Source organism: Cenococcum geophilum, assembly GCF_001692895.1.
Source record: "Cenococcum geophilum 1.58 unplaced genomic scaffold K441scaffold_41, whole genome shotgun sequence".
NCBI classification, from domain to species: Eukaryota; Fungi; Ascomycota; class Dothideomycetes; order Gloniales; family Gloniaceae; genus Cenococcum; species Cenococcum geophilum.
The window spans coordinates 1455364-1468921 of record NW_027137599.1 but is presented as its reverse complement, the minus strand read 5'-3'; the positions used below and the strand labels follow the sequence as shown (position 1 = coordinate 1468921).

General features: G+C 49.0%; 4 protein-coding genes across 4 annotated transcripts; all 4 read left to right on the top strand.

Annotated features, from left to right (window-relative positions):
- The first annotated feature begins 381 nt into the window (after positions 1–381).
- Positions 382–928, top strand: K441DRAFT_225880 (uncharacterized protein). Its single transcript, XM_067640616.1, has one exon. The coding sequence runs from the start codon at positions 482–484 to the stop codon at positions 767–769; it is 288 nt and encodes a 95-aa protein (XP_067500662.1). The 5' UTR covers positions 382–481; the 3' UTR covers positions 770–928.
- Positions 929–1059: 131 nt separating this feature from the next.
- Positions 1060–2169, top strand: K441DRAFT_576278 (NmrA-domain-containing protein; the record flags this gene model as incomplete). The annotated part of the gene is made up of 2 exons (XM_067644195.1): positions 1060–1691; positions 1803–2169. The coding sequence occupies 2 exons, from the start codon at positions 1060–1062 to the stop codon at positions 2167–2169; spliced, it is 999 nt and encodes a 332-aa protein (XP_067500661.1).
- Positions 2170–2836: 667 nt separating this feature from the next.
- K441DRAFT_689085 (mitochondrial ribosomal protein-like protein) lies at positions 2837–3747 on the top strand (the record flags this gene model as incomplete). The annotated part of the gene is made up of 3 exons (XM_067652262.1): positions 2837–2981; positions 3086–3479; positions 3612–3747. The coding sequence occupies 3 exons, from the start codon at positions 2837–2839 to the stop codon at positions 3745–3747; spliced, it is 675 nt and encodes a 224-aa protein (XP_067500660.1).
- A 5884-nt stretch (positions 3748–9631) lies between these two features.
- On the top strand, positions 9632–12680 carry K441DRAFT_665176 (glycosyltransferase family 3 protein). The gene is made up of 7 exons (XM_067649459.1): positions 9632–9706; positions 9780–9945; positions 10000–10097; positions 10151–10426; positions 10475–11837; positions 11888–12080; positions 12131–12680. Exons 2-7 carry the CDS (start codon positions 9870–9872, stop codon positions 12240–12242), a joined length of 2118 nt encoding a protein of 705 aa, XP_067500659.1. The 5' UTR covers positions 9632–9706; positions 9780–9869; the 3' UTR covers positions 12243–12680.
- Positions 12681–13558: the final 878 nt, after the last annotated feature.

The following is a 13558-nucleotide window of genomic DNA, read 5'->3' as shown; positions in this document are numbered from 1 at the left end:
CGAGGAACGTCGGGTGCAGCCTGCGACCGCTCATCTTCTCCCCGCCATCTAATGACGGTTCTATCCATCATTTTCCAATGCCAGCATGGGATTGTCCGATAATCTCGAGCGGCAGCAGCCTTCCCGGGGTTGATTCCTCGCTGCACTCGAGCGGAAGCGCTGGCTGTTAAATTTCCCCTTCCCGGCCTTGCATTTCCCCGCATTACCAATGAACCTATCCCAGCCTGCGGCTGCGTCACGAGAAGCAGCACCCATTGTGACTCTCGCCGAAGCTCCACCATCTCGCTGCCTCAGCGGCGGCCATCATGAAAGAGGCCTTGCGGCCTTTGACGAGATGGCGCGTCGGAAGATGCTGGAATGAACGAACGGATTGGAAGGCCCCTCCAATTCGTCCCGGCCTGGCAGCTATTAGGTAATTTTGAGGAGGTTTTGCCTTGACGTGCTGGAGCAGAACCCATACAGTTGGCCGTGATGGCGGTCCATGAGTCTGCTTTCTCCTTCATCTCCGCTCTCGTTATTATTAGGCCCTCTACTTTTTAACTCTCCACTCATCTTCCCCAAGTCGTTGTTTCTGGGCTCTGCAAATGGCGCAACCGTAATACTGCCTCCCCGCCCTACTACCTCACTACCGAGACGCTCACACACTTTACTAGCCTTTTGCGCCTGTCATCTAAATACCCTGCACTATTGCACCGATTTGCCTCAGGCTAGCCCGCCTTCGCGTCACCTACCCTCCGTTCCAGGTTTCCTTTCCAGGCTTCCTTTCTGAGCTCACGTGTTTCCCTTGTCATCTGCGCTTTCCGTATTCAATGACTGCTTTTTGGAGCCCCACCAGCCAAACACGTGCATTATTCTACGCGGACCGCTGCAGGAGCACACCGACACCGCTGGCATCTTCCAATCCTGAGCATTTCAGCGTCACACCACTCTCGACAATTCGTCGTCGCGAGATACTCTGACCCTGTCTTTGCCGCACCTCCCTTACTTATAAGCACGCCTCCCCCCCCTGTCACCCCGTCTTCTTCGCAATTCACACGTCGTCAGAATTTTTCCATCCGCATGCCCCGCAAGACGGTAGTCACCATTAACAGCAATGGGCGCCAGTCAGCAAGCTTCGTTCGTGTCGCCTCCGCTGTAGGATGGCATGTGCGCGCTCAGATGCGTGACAAGAATGGCATCGTAGCGGAAGAGCTATCAAGCCTACCCAATGTCACCGTCTTCGTTGGAAACCTGCAGGAGCCCAAGTTCCTAGACGATCTTTTCAAAAACGCTCAGCTAGCCTTTATAAACACGACTCACTGGGGGGATGAGGTCGCAATGGGACGGGCGCTGGCCGATGCCGCGAAGAAAGCTGGTGTGCACCATTACATCTACAGCAGCATGCCCGACCATTCCATCTACGGAAGAGGCTGGAGGCCTCTGCCGCTCTGGGCGCAAAAATTCACGATCGAGAACTACATCCGCCAAATTGGATTGCCTGCTACCTTCATCTATTGTGGCATCTACCACAATAACTTCACCAGCCTCAATTACCCCCTCTTTCGCATCGAACTCCAACCGGATAGGAGTTTTATATGGCAAGCGCCCTTTCACCCGGACATTCCTTTGCCCTGGTTAGACGCGGAGCACGATGTCGGTCCGGCCGTACTGCAGATATTCAAGGAGGGTCCAAGAGAGTGGGCCGGCAAACGGTACGCGTATTATTCATCATTCGCCGCTCTTTTAGATCACGCTTCCTAGCGCTTTTATTACACTTCAAGCGAAGGATTCATGATAAGCTTTTGCTAACCTCAACCCTTTAGCGTCCCTCTTGCCTTCTCTCAGCTCACCCCGAAACAAGTCTGCAAAGCATTCAGCCGCGGGCTCTCCCGACCTGTCCGCTACCGGCTTGGCCCGATTGAAATTGCCGTTCCTGTGCCGGCTGGTTACCGACAGCATCTTGAAGCGCTCGAAGAGACGCTTAGTCGGAAATGCGCGCCTTATTTTGGCCCCGATCTAGAGAAAGATTGCCCTAAGGTGGCCCTAGAGCTCTGGGAAGGTTATCGCGACATTGAAGAGTACGCGCGCGAGGTTTTCCCAGTTGAGGAAGCAGCGAATGGTTTGACGTGGATGGAGGAGGTGGAGACGCCGCAGCGGGAGGTGGATTTGGACTTCCAGGGAAGTTGCTAATAAGGCTGGAAACTTTTTCCGGCCGGGCTAGTACAGATTCAATAAGCATTGCGATGGCGTTTGGTCTCTTAACAAAAAAAGTTCATCGCATTCGGCTCGGGGCATGACGGCGTCTTGGAAGAGAGTATAAGTTACCAGGGGGTTCTCAAGTAGACGGCTCGGCGCCTCCGCTTATATGCACATTCCAGAGGCGAGAGACTAGGAGGGATTATCTTTGGTGTTTCTTCCAACTGCGTGCGTCAAAACACGGTGTTGAGGGCAATGGCATGCGGTCAAAGAAAGGCATTCGGCTCTCAGAGAAGCATAAGGCATTATGGAGTGATTTGAGTGCCACGGTCGGACTCAACGTGTCATTATTATATACTTGAAATTAATTTATCCATATTGATTTACCCTCCTGATGTCATTGTGCACTCTACTCGTCAAAAGCATTTTCATAGGCACATTTTGGAAAATCTTAACCTATTTCAGTAATTCTTACTAGAGCTCCCTAATGCAGGGACGGCTTCATGCGTCACTTAGAGCGTTCATAAAAATTCATGAGTATTACAGAATACATTTCGAGCAGGATATCATATCCCAAAGCAGCACTTTCATTACGTGGCTTAGTCATCCAGAAAACCAACCAACACCAATTCCAACCATGCAACATTAGATCTTCAACATCATGGCAGCACCACACGCGACAATGCGGCCGCTCACACGGCTAAAACCGCTCTTCCGTCTCTCACGCGCCTACAAGCAGCAGCAGCGGCTCCTCTCCACCGTCGCCGAGCCCGTACAGGCCTGGACACCCACACCCGCAGCCCTGAGTCCGTACCCCACCCCCCTTCAGCCCAATTGATCACACCAGCCCTCCCTCCAGCTCCCGAGCACACTACACACCAGCACGGTGCTAACACGTATCGCGAAACAGCCAAGCCCCGCCAACCCGTCAAGGAAATCCCGACCTTCCAGCCGCCGCCGTCGGCGCGCAAAACCTGCAGCGACCCCATCGCCGCCGTCACGTCGTCGCAGCTCGCCCTCCTCGACCCGGCGGGAGCCCGCACGCGGCTCTTCTCGAAGAAGAACCCCGAGGCGGCGCGCGTGGGCGATATCTTGCTCGTCAGGCTGAGGAACGGCGATCCCTTCGCCGGCGTCTGCTTGAATATCAGGAGGCGCGGGATCGATACCGGGGTTTTGCTTAGGGGGCAGCTGACTAGGGTGGGGGTCGAGATGTGGTATAAGGTTTATAGTCCGAATGTGGAGGGGATTGAGGTTGTGCAGAGGAGGGAGAAGAGGGTGAGGAGGGCGAGGCTGTATTATATGAGGTGGGTCGTTTTCCTTCAACTGGAGGGTGAAGAAGCGGAGGGAGTTGCGTTTGGAGAGAGCTTGGGGTCGGGGAAGGATGCGTTGGGGGTTTGTGTCGGGTTTTTGGGACTTTCTGCTAATTACGCTTGCAGGAAACCTAAGCACGATATGGGATCGGTCGAGAATATCGTGCGGCAGTATCAACGCAAGAGGGCTGCGCTGGGGACGGGAGGCAGTAAGAGCAAGGATGCGGCTAAGAAGAATAATACCAAGAGGGGCAGGAAATGAGATTCCAAAGGGATCAACGATAAAATGCATAGTGGATCGTCATGGCGTTGGATAGGTCTGTATAATATGCCTATATGATAGAGGGACGATTTATCTCTGCCGTGTATACTTACTAAAGAGATAGATATGATATCCGAAGCCCAGGACAGATGACGTCGATTCGCAGAGTTGAGACCGCTTCTCCGCAGCCCATAGCTATTCGCTATGTGATATTGGTTATGACCCGCTCACTCACCGCCAAAAGTTCAAGTTTCATGGCGCACACCGCCATGTCTTCGACTTAATATATCGAGATTCCATCTTACTTTAAATATCTCCACTCAACCTCCTGTCTTACTTCCACTTCTTAATAAGCCAACATCACTGGACAGCTGCAGGTTTCCTTCAAACTATGCTGCTATAAATTCATTTTACCAGGCCATGTATGAGCCTAGCTTAATTGTCAGGCTATATGTTTATTGCAGCACAGGACGAATAACATTTCTTCAGAGCCCCGTGAACTTTTCTTAGCTACAAAGTCTCTCATATTTATCACACTCCGGCCTCTACAAAAAATGCAACAGTCTCCTCAGGCTTCATGTCTTGAACTTTGTCCTGGCGTATTTCCCCCTCTAGAAACTCCTGGTCTAGGACCAGATCGCCCCTGCGACCCAGTCGCTATGAACATTGGCAGGACTTGACGGCGCAAGCCAACCGTCAAGGTGCGCTGCCTCTCTAAGTTTAGTCGACCTCCATTTGTTTTTAGATGTTACTTCCCGCTTAGGCATCCGCTAACCTCACTGTTGTTTACAAAAAAATTACTATTCTCTTCCTTTAATTTTACCTTTATTTCAAAAAGTTATACTAAGTCTAAGTTAACTACCTTTAAAGCTATGCCCATGTGTATAATATTCCCTATTTTTAAAAAAATCAAGCGTCTTTTCTATCAAAGTTGAATAATATCTTGTAACGGGATAGACAGTCTAGATGCCCCGACTCCTATAAGGCTGACGCGTCCATAAAGTGGTAGGGTGCACAAAACAGCTAACTAGGCTGTTAGGTCATTGACAACAAAAACACAGGCTGGCAAGCCCCTATCAGGCTGCTTCAGCCTTACCTCATGCGCTGGCATGATAGGCGTCCCGGTAGGCGAGCCAACCGGAGGCTTTAAATCAAATCAGAGATTTTTAAATTTTCAAGTAAAGCTCGCGGAAGCCTGGAAGGTACTGAGTGACACCACTTAGCTTTTACCAGATCATAACCCCACTGCGCTACAAATATTTATACAAGCTGTCTTTACCCAATATTTTTACTCTCTTTGACCCTTAATTCTATCCAAATTTAGCTTCTTCGAGAGCTAGGCTTTGATCGCCCGTTGAAAAAGCAATGCCAGGAGTGCCTGATAGAATACTTCCGAGTGTTGAAGATGCAGAAGTCGGTCCTTCACCTCAGGAGACTCCGGTATTCCAGGTATGCTCGGAGGCCGCGGATACACCCTTACTACAACGGATCCAGATCGTGACTCCATTCAGCCGACAGGGATCATCCGCGTAGCCCACAACTAGCCTGAAGTGCTCTCCAACGGTTTAGAATGCAATCGAAGCCTAGTAGTGGCGCGCGAACGCGAATATCTATCTAGTGAAGTTGAACACGCTCAAAGCTTCAACCAAGAAAAGGTTGAACGTACTGTACATACCGCATCTCAAGGGTTAGAGAGTATTGAAAATAACGATACTGAAGGCGGTGACAGCTTGCTCAGCGTCAACCTTAATTCTGCTAGCGAGTACAGCGAGCACCTCTGATTGGGTCAGCGAGCTATCGGTTTCACAGCTAGCGCGCTGACCGCTTGCTCTTGACCACACTGTGGTAGAGCTTTCGCGGAGCTTCGTGTAGAGCTTTCGCAGAGCCTCGATAGAGCTCCGTGCATGGCTCCCCCCTGAGGTTCGTCCCCGTTGACCCCAACTGGGCACCAAAAGAATCGGTCCTATTAGCAGCGCCAATTAGGACAATATATAGCCTCAAACTCCGGCTGACATAGAGAAGGCTCGATGCACGAGAATAGAGGCCCACCTACCAGAGGAGCTCTGGCCCGAAGCCTACAAAGCAGCAGCATACCTGCTCAATCGAATGTCCAGCAGAAGACTTGGGTGGCAGACACCGTTTGAGAAGATCCAATCAGCAATGAGTATATCACCACCGAAGCCCAATATAGGTCACCTACGAGTCTATGGTTGCAGGGCCTATCCGCTTAAATATAACATCCCATCGCTCCAATAAGCTCGTAGGTGAGCTATATTGGGCTTCGGTGATGATATATTCATTGCTGATTGGATCTTCTCAAACGGTGTCTGCCACTCAATCCTTCTGCTAGGCATTCGATTGAGCAGGTATGCCGCTGCTCTGTAGGCTTCGTGCCAGAGCTCCTCTGGTAGGTGAGCCTCTATTCTCATGCACCGAACCTTCTCTATAATTGTGTAGATTGGTCTACGAAGAAAAGAGACTTATATACACGGTGGATAAGTCACAGTCACCCCTGATCTAACCCTAATATAGTAGTGATCGGCACCAAGTCGACAGTTCCGCAGAGCTCTCGCAAAGCTCCAGAGCTTGCAATCGCTACTCCTCCGCGACGATAGCTCGCTCGAGGCTACAAAGTAGATGCACAGCGCAGGGGAGGGGTCTTCTACAATTCTATGGAGCTATTTTTGCAATATCGGCCGGGGAAAAAATATTACCATATAAACGGGCTTAAAATGTTGAAGTTCGCCAGGTCTTGGATCATTTTATATAAAGATTTGATAAAACCTTACTTAACTTGGCTCCAACCAGACCAATTACATCACTCATCTTGCCAACAAGAAATCTGACTACAGCCATGTGCATGACCAGCTTCTACCCCCTCCGCAGGTTTCGAATTCGGTACACATTCAACTTCGCCCGACTGCCACCAGCCGCACATGGCAACCGTAGTAAACGCCCCTGTTTGCGATCGGCCTTCCTCCGCAGCGTCGTGATCTTTGTCAAATATCGTGAGGTTTCCACCCGTACGATATTGCCAAATTTCATCAACCTCTCTGCAGAGACAGCGTTGTATTCGCGTTCCAGAGGCGCGGGTAAAAAGGGAAGAAAGAGGAAGCGTACGTCAGGTAAGTTCTAAATTGCTTTAGTTCGAATCCCCTAGCCAACTAGGACAATTCCTTAGGGCAACCAGAATAATTCTCCAGGGCAACCAAAATAGCCCGTGCGTACAACCATAGGCGTTCGCTACAATTACTATGTACAGTTGGTGGCGATTGAGCGAGCCCGCATACCGTAGCGAAATAAAGTTTTGCCAGAGGGGGGGTGGAAGCCGGTCATACAGCCATGTGCATGAGTCTATCTTCGCGTGGAAACACTCGAAAATCGAGTCCTATGGTCTCTTAGCCCCCTGGCCGACCTGTCTCAGTGAGTCGAACAACATCGTCATTAACCCTAAAAAGTTCAAACCGAGAGCCCCATACAAAGTAGCGAATCAAGGCATCGATTTTCATGTCCCAAACAAGTTACCGGATAATGGCAATGGCAGGGAATGGAATAATCCTAGAGCTAACAACGGGAAGAACTACAAACCCAAATTCAATTGTGGGGAGAAAGGCGCCAAGACAGACGACACTATCGCAATCTATTTGGATAAGAACGAACATCATCAATGGCGAAGGATCAAGTGCGCAGAGCTGTACCGCGAGAGGAAGCCAAGAAGCAGTTATAGTATTTTTGGTCCGAAGACTAGGTGTATGAATATACTACAAAGTCCGTGGAGAACCGTGGTGAAGGGAGCGCAGGCTACACGTTTTTCGTGAAGAGTTAATTGAATCGTAACGGTTTCTGCTATGCTTCATAGATAAGCGTAAGATTAAGGCGTTGTTGGTGTCAGGATCTGACCTTGGAGGAGTTAGCGTTGGTATACATACACTACCGTAGACAAATTCTGATTAGGCGCCCACTTGGATTTTGGTGGTCTAGGAGGTCCTTATGAATGGCTTCAGATACCTTAGGGAATTGTAAAAGTCTCCTATATATTAAGTTGTAAAGGTTTCATTATCCACAACTCATGGTATGGCGATAACTTGGTAAACAACCCGATATGCAGATTTCTTTCTTAGAAACGCATAGGATCGTGGATTATCCTTCCCGCGCTGTCGTCCACAGCTTGGCGCCAAGCCTATGAACATCAGAGCCAAGCTTTCAGTTGAACGAGAGCCTGTGATTGGTCAAACCCTTATCGATATGCGTGGACGTAAACCAGCGTGGGAAGGGATAGAACCTTGAATAAGTCAAGACTTTATTAAGCAACTTGCAAAGGCTACTTACCATATCCGGTTGTGAAGTCTTTGACAGCTCGCCGCAAGTGTATATGTTGTGGTGACAATTGAACGGCTCGCGCCTTGGTTACAAGCTTTACGCGCTAGCATGCCTAGCGAGCATTTCCTTAACGTAGAAGCCAGAGGAAGCCGCTAATAAAAAGGAGACGCAGAGGAGGCGGAGGTGCAAACAAGGAAAAATGGGGTATTCTACTAGCGAGTTGCAGGAGATCTACAAGGTTCGGAATCTAATAAACTCTTAGAAAGATTCAATCAAAACATAGCGACTGAAGTGCTGCACCCTGGCCTACGACAGTAGATTGGGCGCCGAGATTTTCATGGCACGTTCTAGCTCAGCAAGTCAGCTACTCGCTTTTGATCGGAGAGATCTGATTGAATTAAATACATGAGAGCGGTGAGGCAGTTGAGTAAGCGCTAAAATAGGATCAATGCAAATAATCATTGTAGGAATCCTCCATCCTTTACGTACATGATATAGAGCCCTGACATAGTAATGTGAGAGGATCTGAGACTTTGGCAGCTAAATTTGGGAGTGTTGGGATAGGGGATATAAAGCTTGGCGCGTGAGACAGAAAAATTTGATCATGCAGAGTGACACAGATGATGAAATTGTCCCCTACTGATCCGCTGTATATGCCCCTATAAAGCGACCCCCTTTGACTATCACGCCTTAGATTTATTTGATAAGTACTTAGATAAGCCTTAGTGGTGGCCTCTTCCGTCGAAGCGAACGTTGTGCAAGCCGATTACTGGCCACATAAACGAAAGCCACCTGCAGCCGTTGCCATGGACTCGTCCGCACCTGTTCGCCGGCTTCAGCTCAGAAAATATTTTCAATGCAGCGAGTGTTGGGCCTCAAGCAAGCTTTTGCAGACGTGACGCCTGCCGATGCAGCGACGGCTTGCCTATCTGGGATACAAAAGTATTAGGTGGGCAGCGGAGGCTTATCCGCTTGGCTTAGTTGGGAACTCGGAATTTTGAGGTTTGCCAACGGCTTTGTTGCAGTCGCTCCGACTTTCCATGCGAAGCACACCCCGCATTTCCACCGCAGACCTTAAAAGCTATCCTGCTGCAATGACGCAAAGCGTAGATCTAGAGAGGGGCGTCAAAGAATACTGAAGATCGATTTTGTCGAGGAGTGGAAGATTTCGAGCGGAATATCTCGTAGAGGGCAATTTTTGTTGACCCAGCATTTTTGTCTAGCTATCCCGGCAAGGGTGGTTAGGCCCTTTGTGGTGGCGGATAGCTGGTCCCGTTGGCCTCGAGCAAGTTGTAGTTAACGATACGATCGGCGGAGCTCACACATAAAGAGCTTTCCGGTGCAGTGACAAGCTGCAAGGCGCAATCACAAGACGGCTGTGATGTAATTTGAGCAAGGATTGGAGATCTTTATCCTGCGCTTAGCGTCCAACCATCTCCACCTCCCTCAACGGCACAGCTCCGTTTCATCTCTCGCTGCACTGCCAGAAATCCTCCCGTCGATCTTCGAAACTTCTTCCTTTCCCTATATTTAGGCCTCTCCACGCCGCAACGGAAGGACGGCGCAGCCAATTGTGCCGCCTACTTCAACTTCAATCGCTCCTCTTGCCTTCCAATCCAGACAAAAACTCGACAATCAGGTGTGGGGAAAATCCCTGCCAGAGCTCTGAGCTTACTCAATTCTTCATACTCTAACCACTGACGGCTGAGCAGACTTGTCGAAATCCTCGTGACAACCCGTTTAATTCTTCAATCTCTCTATTTCAGCCACCAATCGTTATCTCGCTTTGATTTTCCGACGCCATGTCCGACCCAGCACCAACACGAGATGTCACTAATCACGTTCTTTTCGAAGTCGCGACGGAGGTTGCAAATCGAGGTATGCGCAAAGACTACCTCTTCCTACAGCTCGCTTGATACTGACGCTATTCAGTGGGAGGAATCTACTCTGTCCTAAAGTCCAAGGCCCAGGTTACCACGGCCGAGTATGGGTCGTCATACACACTACTCGGCCCTCTCAACAGGGCTTCCGTACGTCTTAACACGCCTCGTATTAATAGAATAACTGCTCATGTCATTCCCAGGCCGCTGTTGAAGTCGAGGAACTGACTCCTAAGGATCTTGCTTTGGTTGAGACAATTAAATCTATGAACGAACGAGGAATTAAGACGTTATACGGTAGATGGCTCATTGATGGCGCGCCAAGAGTACTCTTGTTCGACACCGGCACCGCTTATGGCTATCTCGATGAATGGAAAGGCGATCTATGGTCTACAGCAGGCATTCCCTCACCTCCTAGCGACGCTGAGACGAACGAGGCCATAGTATTCGGCTACCTGATTGCTTGGTTCTTGGGCGAGGTAAATAGCGCTCAGTCTTGTGATAAAACCCTGGCTAATTTCAATTAGTACGTCTTTCATGAAAAGCGCAAGGCCGTAGTAGCGCAGTTTCATGAATGGCTCGCAGGTGTGGCTCTTCCGCTATGCAAGAAGAGGCGAATTGATGTCACGACAATTTTCACAACACACGCAACCCTTCTCGGGCGCTATCTCTGCGCTGGCTCCGTCGACTTTTATAATAATCTTCAATACTTTGATGTAGATGCTGAGGCTGGTAAACGCGGTATCTACCATAGGTACTGCATTGAGCGAGGCGCTGCGCATTCAGCAGATGTCTTCACCACCGTCTCGCACATCACAGCATATGAAAGCGAGCATCTCCTCAAGAGGAAACCGGACGGTGTCTTACCAAATGGCCTGAATGTGAAGAAGTTTTCGGCTACGCACGAATTCCAGAACTTGCATCAACAAGCGAAAGTCAAGATAAATGATTTCGTACGAGGCCATTTCTATGGCCATAACGACTTCGATCCTGAGAGCACGCTATATTTCTTCACCTCCGGAAGATATGAATACCGAAATAAGGGTGTTGACATGTTCATCGAGTCACTAGCACGTCTGAACCACAGGATGAAGAGCTCGGGATCAAACATGACCGTTGTTGCCTTTATTATCATGCCCGCTCAAACACAGTCGCTGACAGTTGAGGCGCTGAAAGGACAGGCGGTCATCAAGTCCCTCCACGATACCATCAAAATCATCGAGCAGAATGTAGGCAAAAAGCTCTTCGAAAGGTCTATTGCTTGGCATGAAGGACAAGAACTACCAGAAGACAAAGATCTTATTTCTCCTGCAGACAAGATCATGCTACGGCGGCGTCTGTTTGCCATGAAGCGACACAGCCTACCACCTATTGTCACGCATAACATGGTCAATGATGCCGACGATCCAGTTCTCAACCAAATCCGGCGTTGTCAATTATTCAACCATCCTTCGGACAGAGTCAAGGTCGTCTTCCACCCCGAATTCCTTAATTCTTCTAACCCAGTTCTTCCTATGGATTACGATGACTTTGTCCGTGGTACACATCTCGGTATATTTTCCTCGTATTATGAGCCGTGGGGTTATACGCCAGCAGAGTGCACGGTAATGGGTGTTCCAAGCATCACAACCAACTTGTCTGGATTCGGATGCTACATGGAGGAACTGATCGAAAACGCACAAGACTACGGAATCTATATTGTGGACCGACGAATGAAGGGCGTTGATGATTCTGTTAATCAGCTTACGAATTACATGTTCGACTTCACGAAGAAGAGCAAACGACAGAGGATCAATCAGCGCAACCGGACAGAGAGGTTGAGCGATTTATTAGATTGGAAGCGGATGGGCATGGAATACGTCAAGGCACGGCAATTGGCGCTTAGAAGGGGTTAGTATATTTAGCTGTTTTTCTGTTGACACCACTAATTTCAATGACAGCATATCCTAGTGCGTTCGAGGACGACATCGGACCCGACTTCTTCGGCTCGCAAGATATAAAGATCTCTCGGCCGCTGTCCGAGCCTGGTTCGCCGCGCGATAGGTCCGGCATGATGACTCCTGGCGATTTCGCATCCCTTCAAGAAGGCCGTGAAGGACTCAGCACGGAGGATTACATTGCATGGAAGCTACCGTAAGTCTTATCCTGAATACTCTACTCGATATGTAGTAACAGTGCTACAGTGAGGAAGAAGATGCGGATGACTACCCCTTCCCGTTGACCCTCAAGACAAAAAAGCCAAACGGATCGGGAACTGCATCACCGGCAATTCTAGCAATTAACGGGACTGGGTAGAAGTGGGAGACGAAGCAGTAGACGGTCCCAAATTGCATCTATTAATCGCGACAAGAGAACTGCTGTGACGGAGGATTGAGTTGGGGATTCTGCTTCTTCTGCATAGCGTGAATGCTACATTGACTGTGTATATCTTGTACAATGTTTGCATTTAGTCGTTTTCCTTTCGTTTGTATCTTATCTTGCTCGACTTGTCTTTCCCCACACGGTCTTGTGGACTCGGACTCATCCGGATGGAGTTGCATAGCCATTTGAATTGATGACTTAGACTACCACGTGCTATCTTCCTCTATTGAGGTGGAGATGAAATTGCCCACGAGGGCCAAGATGAAATTTTGGCTGCTTGATCACGAATATACCTATAACACGAGCCCGAGGAAATAAATTTTGTGTATAAAACTCAAAGAGCGTGCCAATTAGTAATATCTTTACCAACAAATATCGCGTGGATAGATAAGGAGTTCTGCCACTACGACGTAGTAGCGCTTCTCCCAAAAACGGCCACGACTTTTTGCACCGATCCTCGGGGACGAATTGAAATCGAGCCGTAGGCCGAAGCAACCGTCACAATTCAACGTTCAAAGAGTCCTTGCACCAAACAATTAGTAAAAGCAGCATAATTTTCTACTCCATTCAAATCAAAAATTACCTCCTAGTTATACACATGCCTATTTCTTAACCTAGCTTATTTCTTCTTGTGTTTCATACCCTTCCCTGTAGCCTTTGCAGCCAGCTCCGTCGATAGAGCCAACAGCTTCCTTTCTATCTCATTTAAAGCATAATTTTATGTTGCAGTCCCACGGCTTTTTCTCACGACGCCCGCCGCTCGTTCAAAGTTCGTGATGTGTCGCCTTAATCGTGGATCTTTGTCGACCGGAATTTGAGGCTATATATTGTCCCAGTTGGCGTTGCTAATAGGACCGGTCCTTTTGGTGCCAGTTAGCGGTCAATAATCTTGAAAAATAGCACCACATCTGCACTACGCTTACTGTCATAAACTTTTAAGCGATATTACTCGGGTGGTTTCCCTTAATATCGATGTGATCCAGTTATAACCACTACCGTCCCCTTGTAACTTTGGGGGACTCGGAAGACGTACTGTGCCGTCACGTGGCCGCCTTCAAGTATGTGGATGTTCAAATGCAAGGGAAGGCAGTTATCCAGAAAGTTAATTTGAAGAATGAGCTAGCGCTGGTAGTGTGAATCAAGAGACGGGAAGATTCCTATCCCTCAAACTATTTTCATCTGCATTTAGCAGGAAGTTGTCTCGGAATGTACTCCAAGCAGACCATCTGATTGATACCAGGATGGAAATG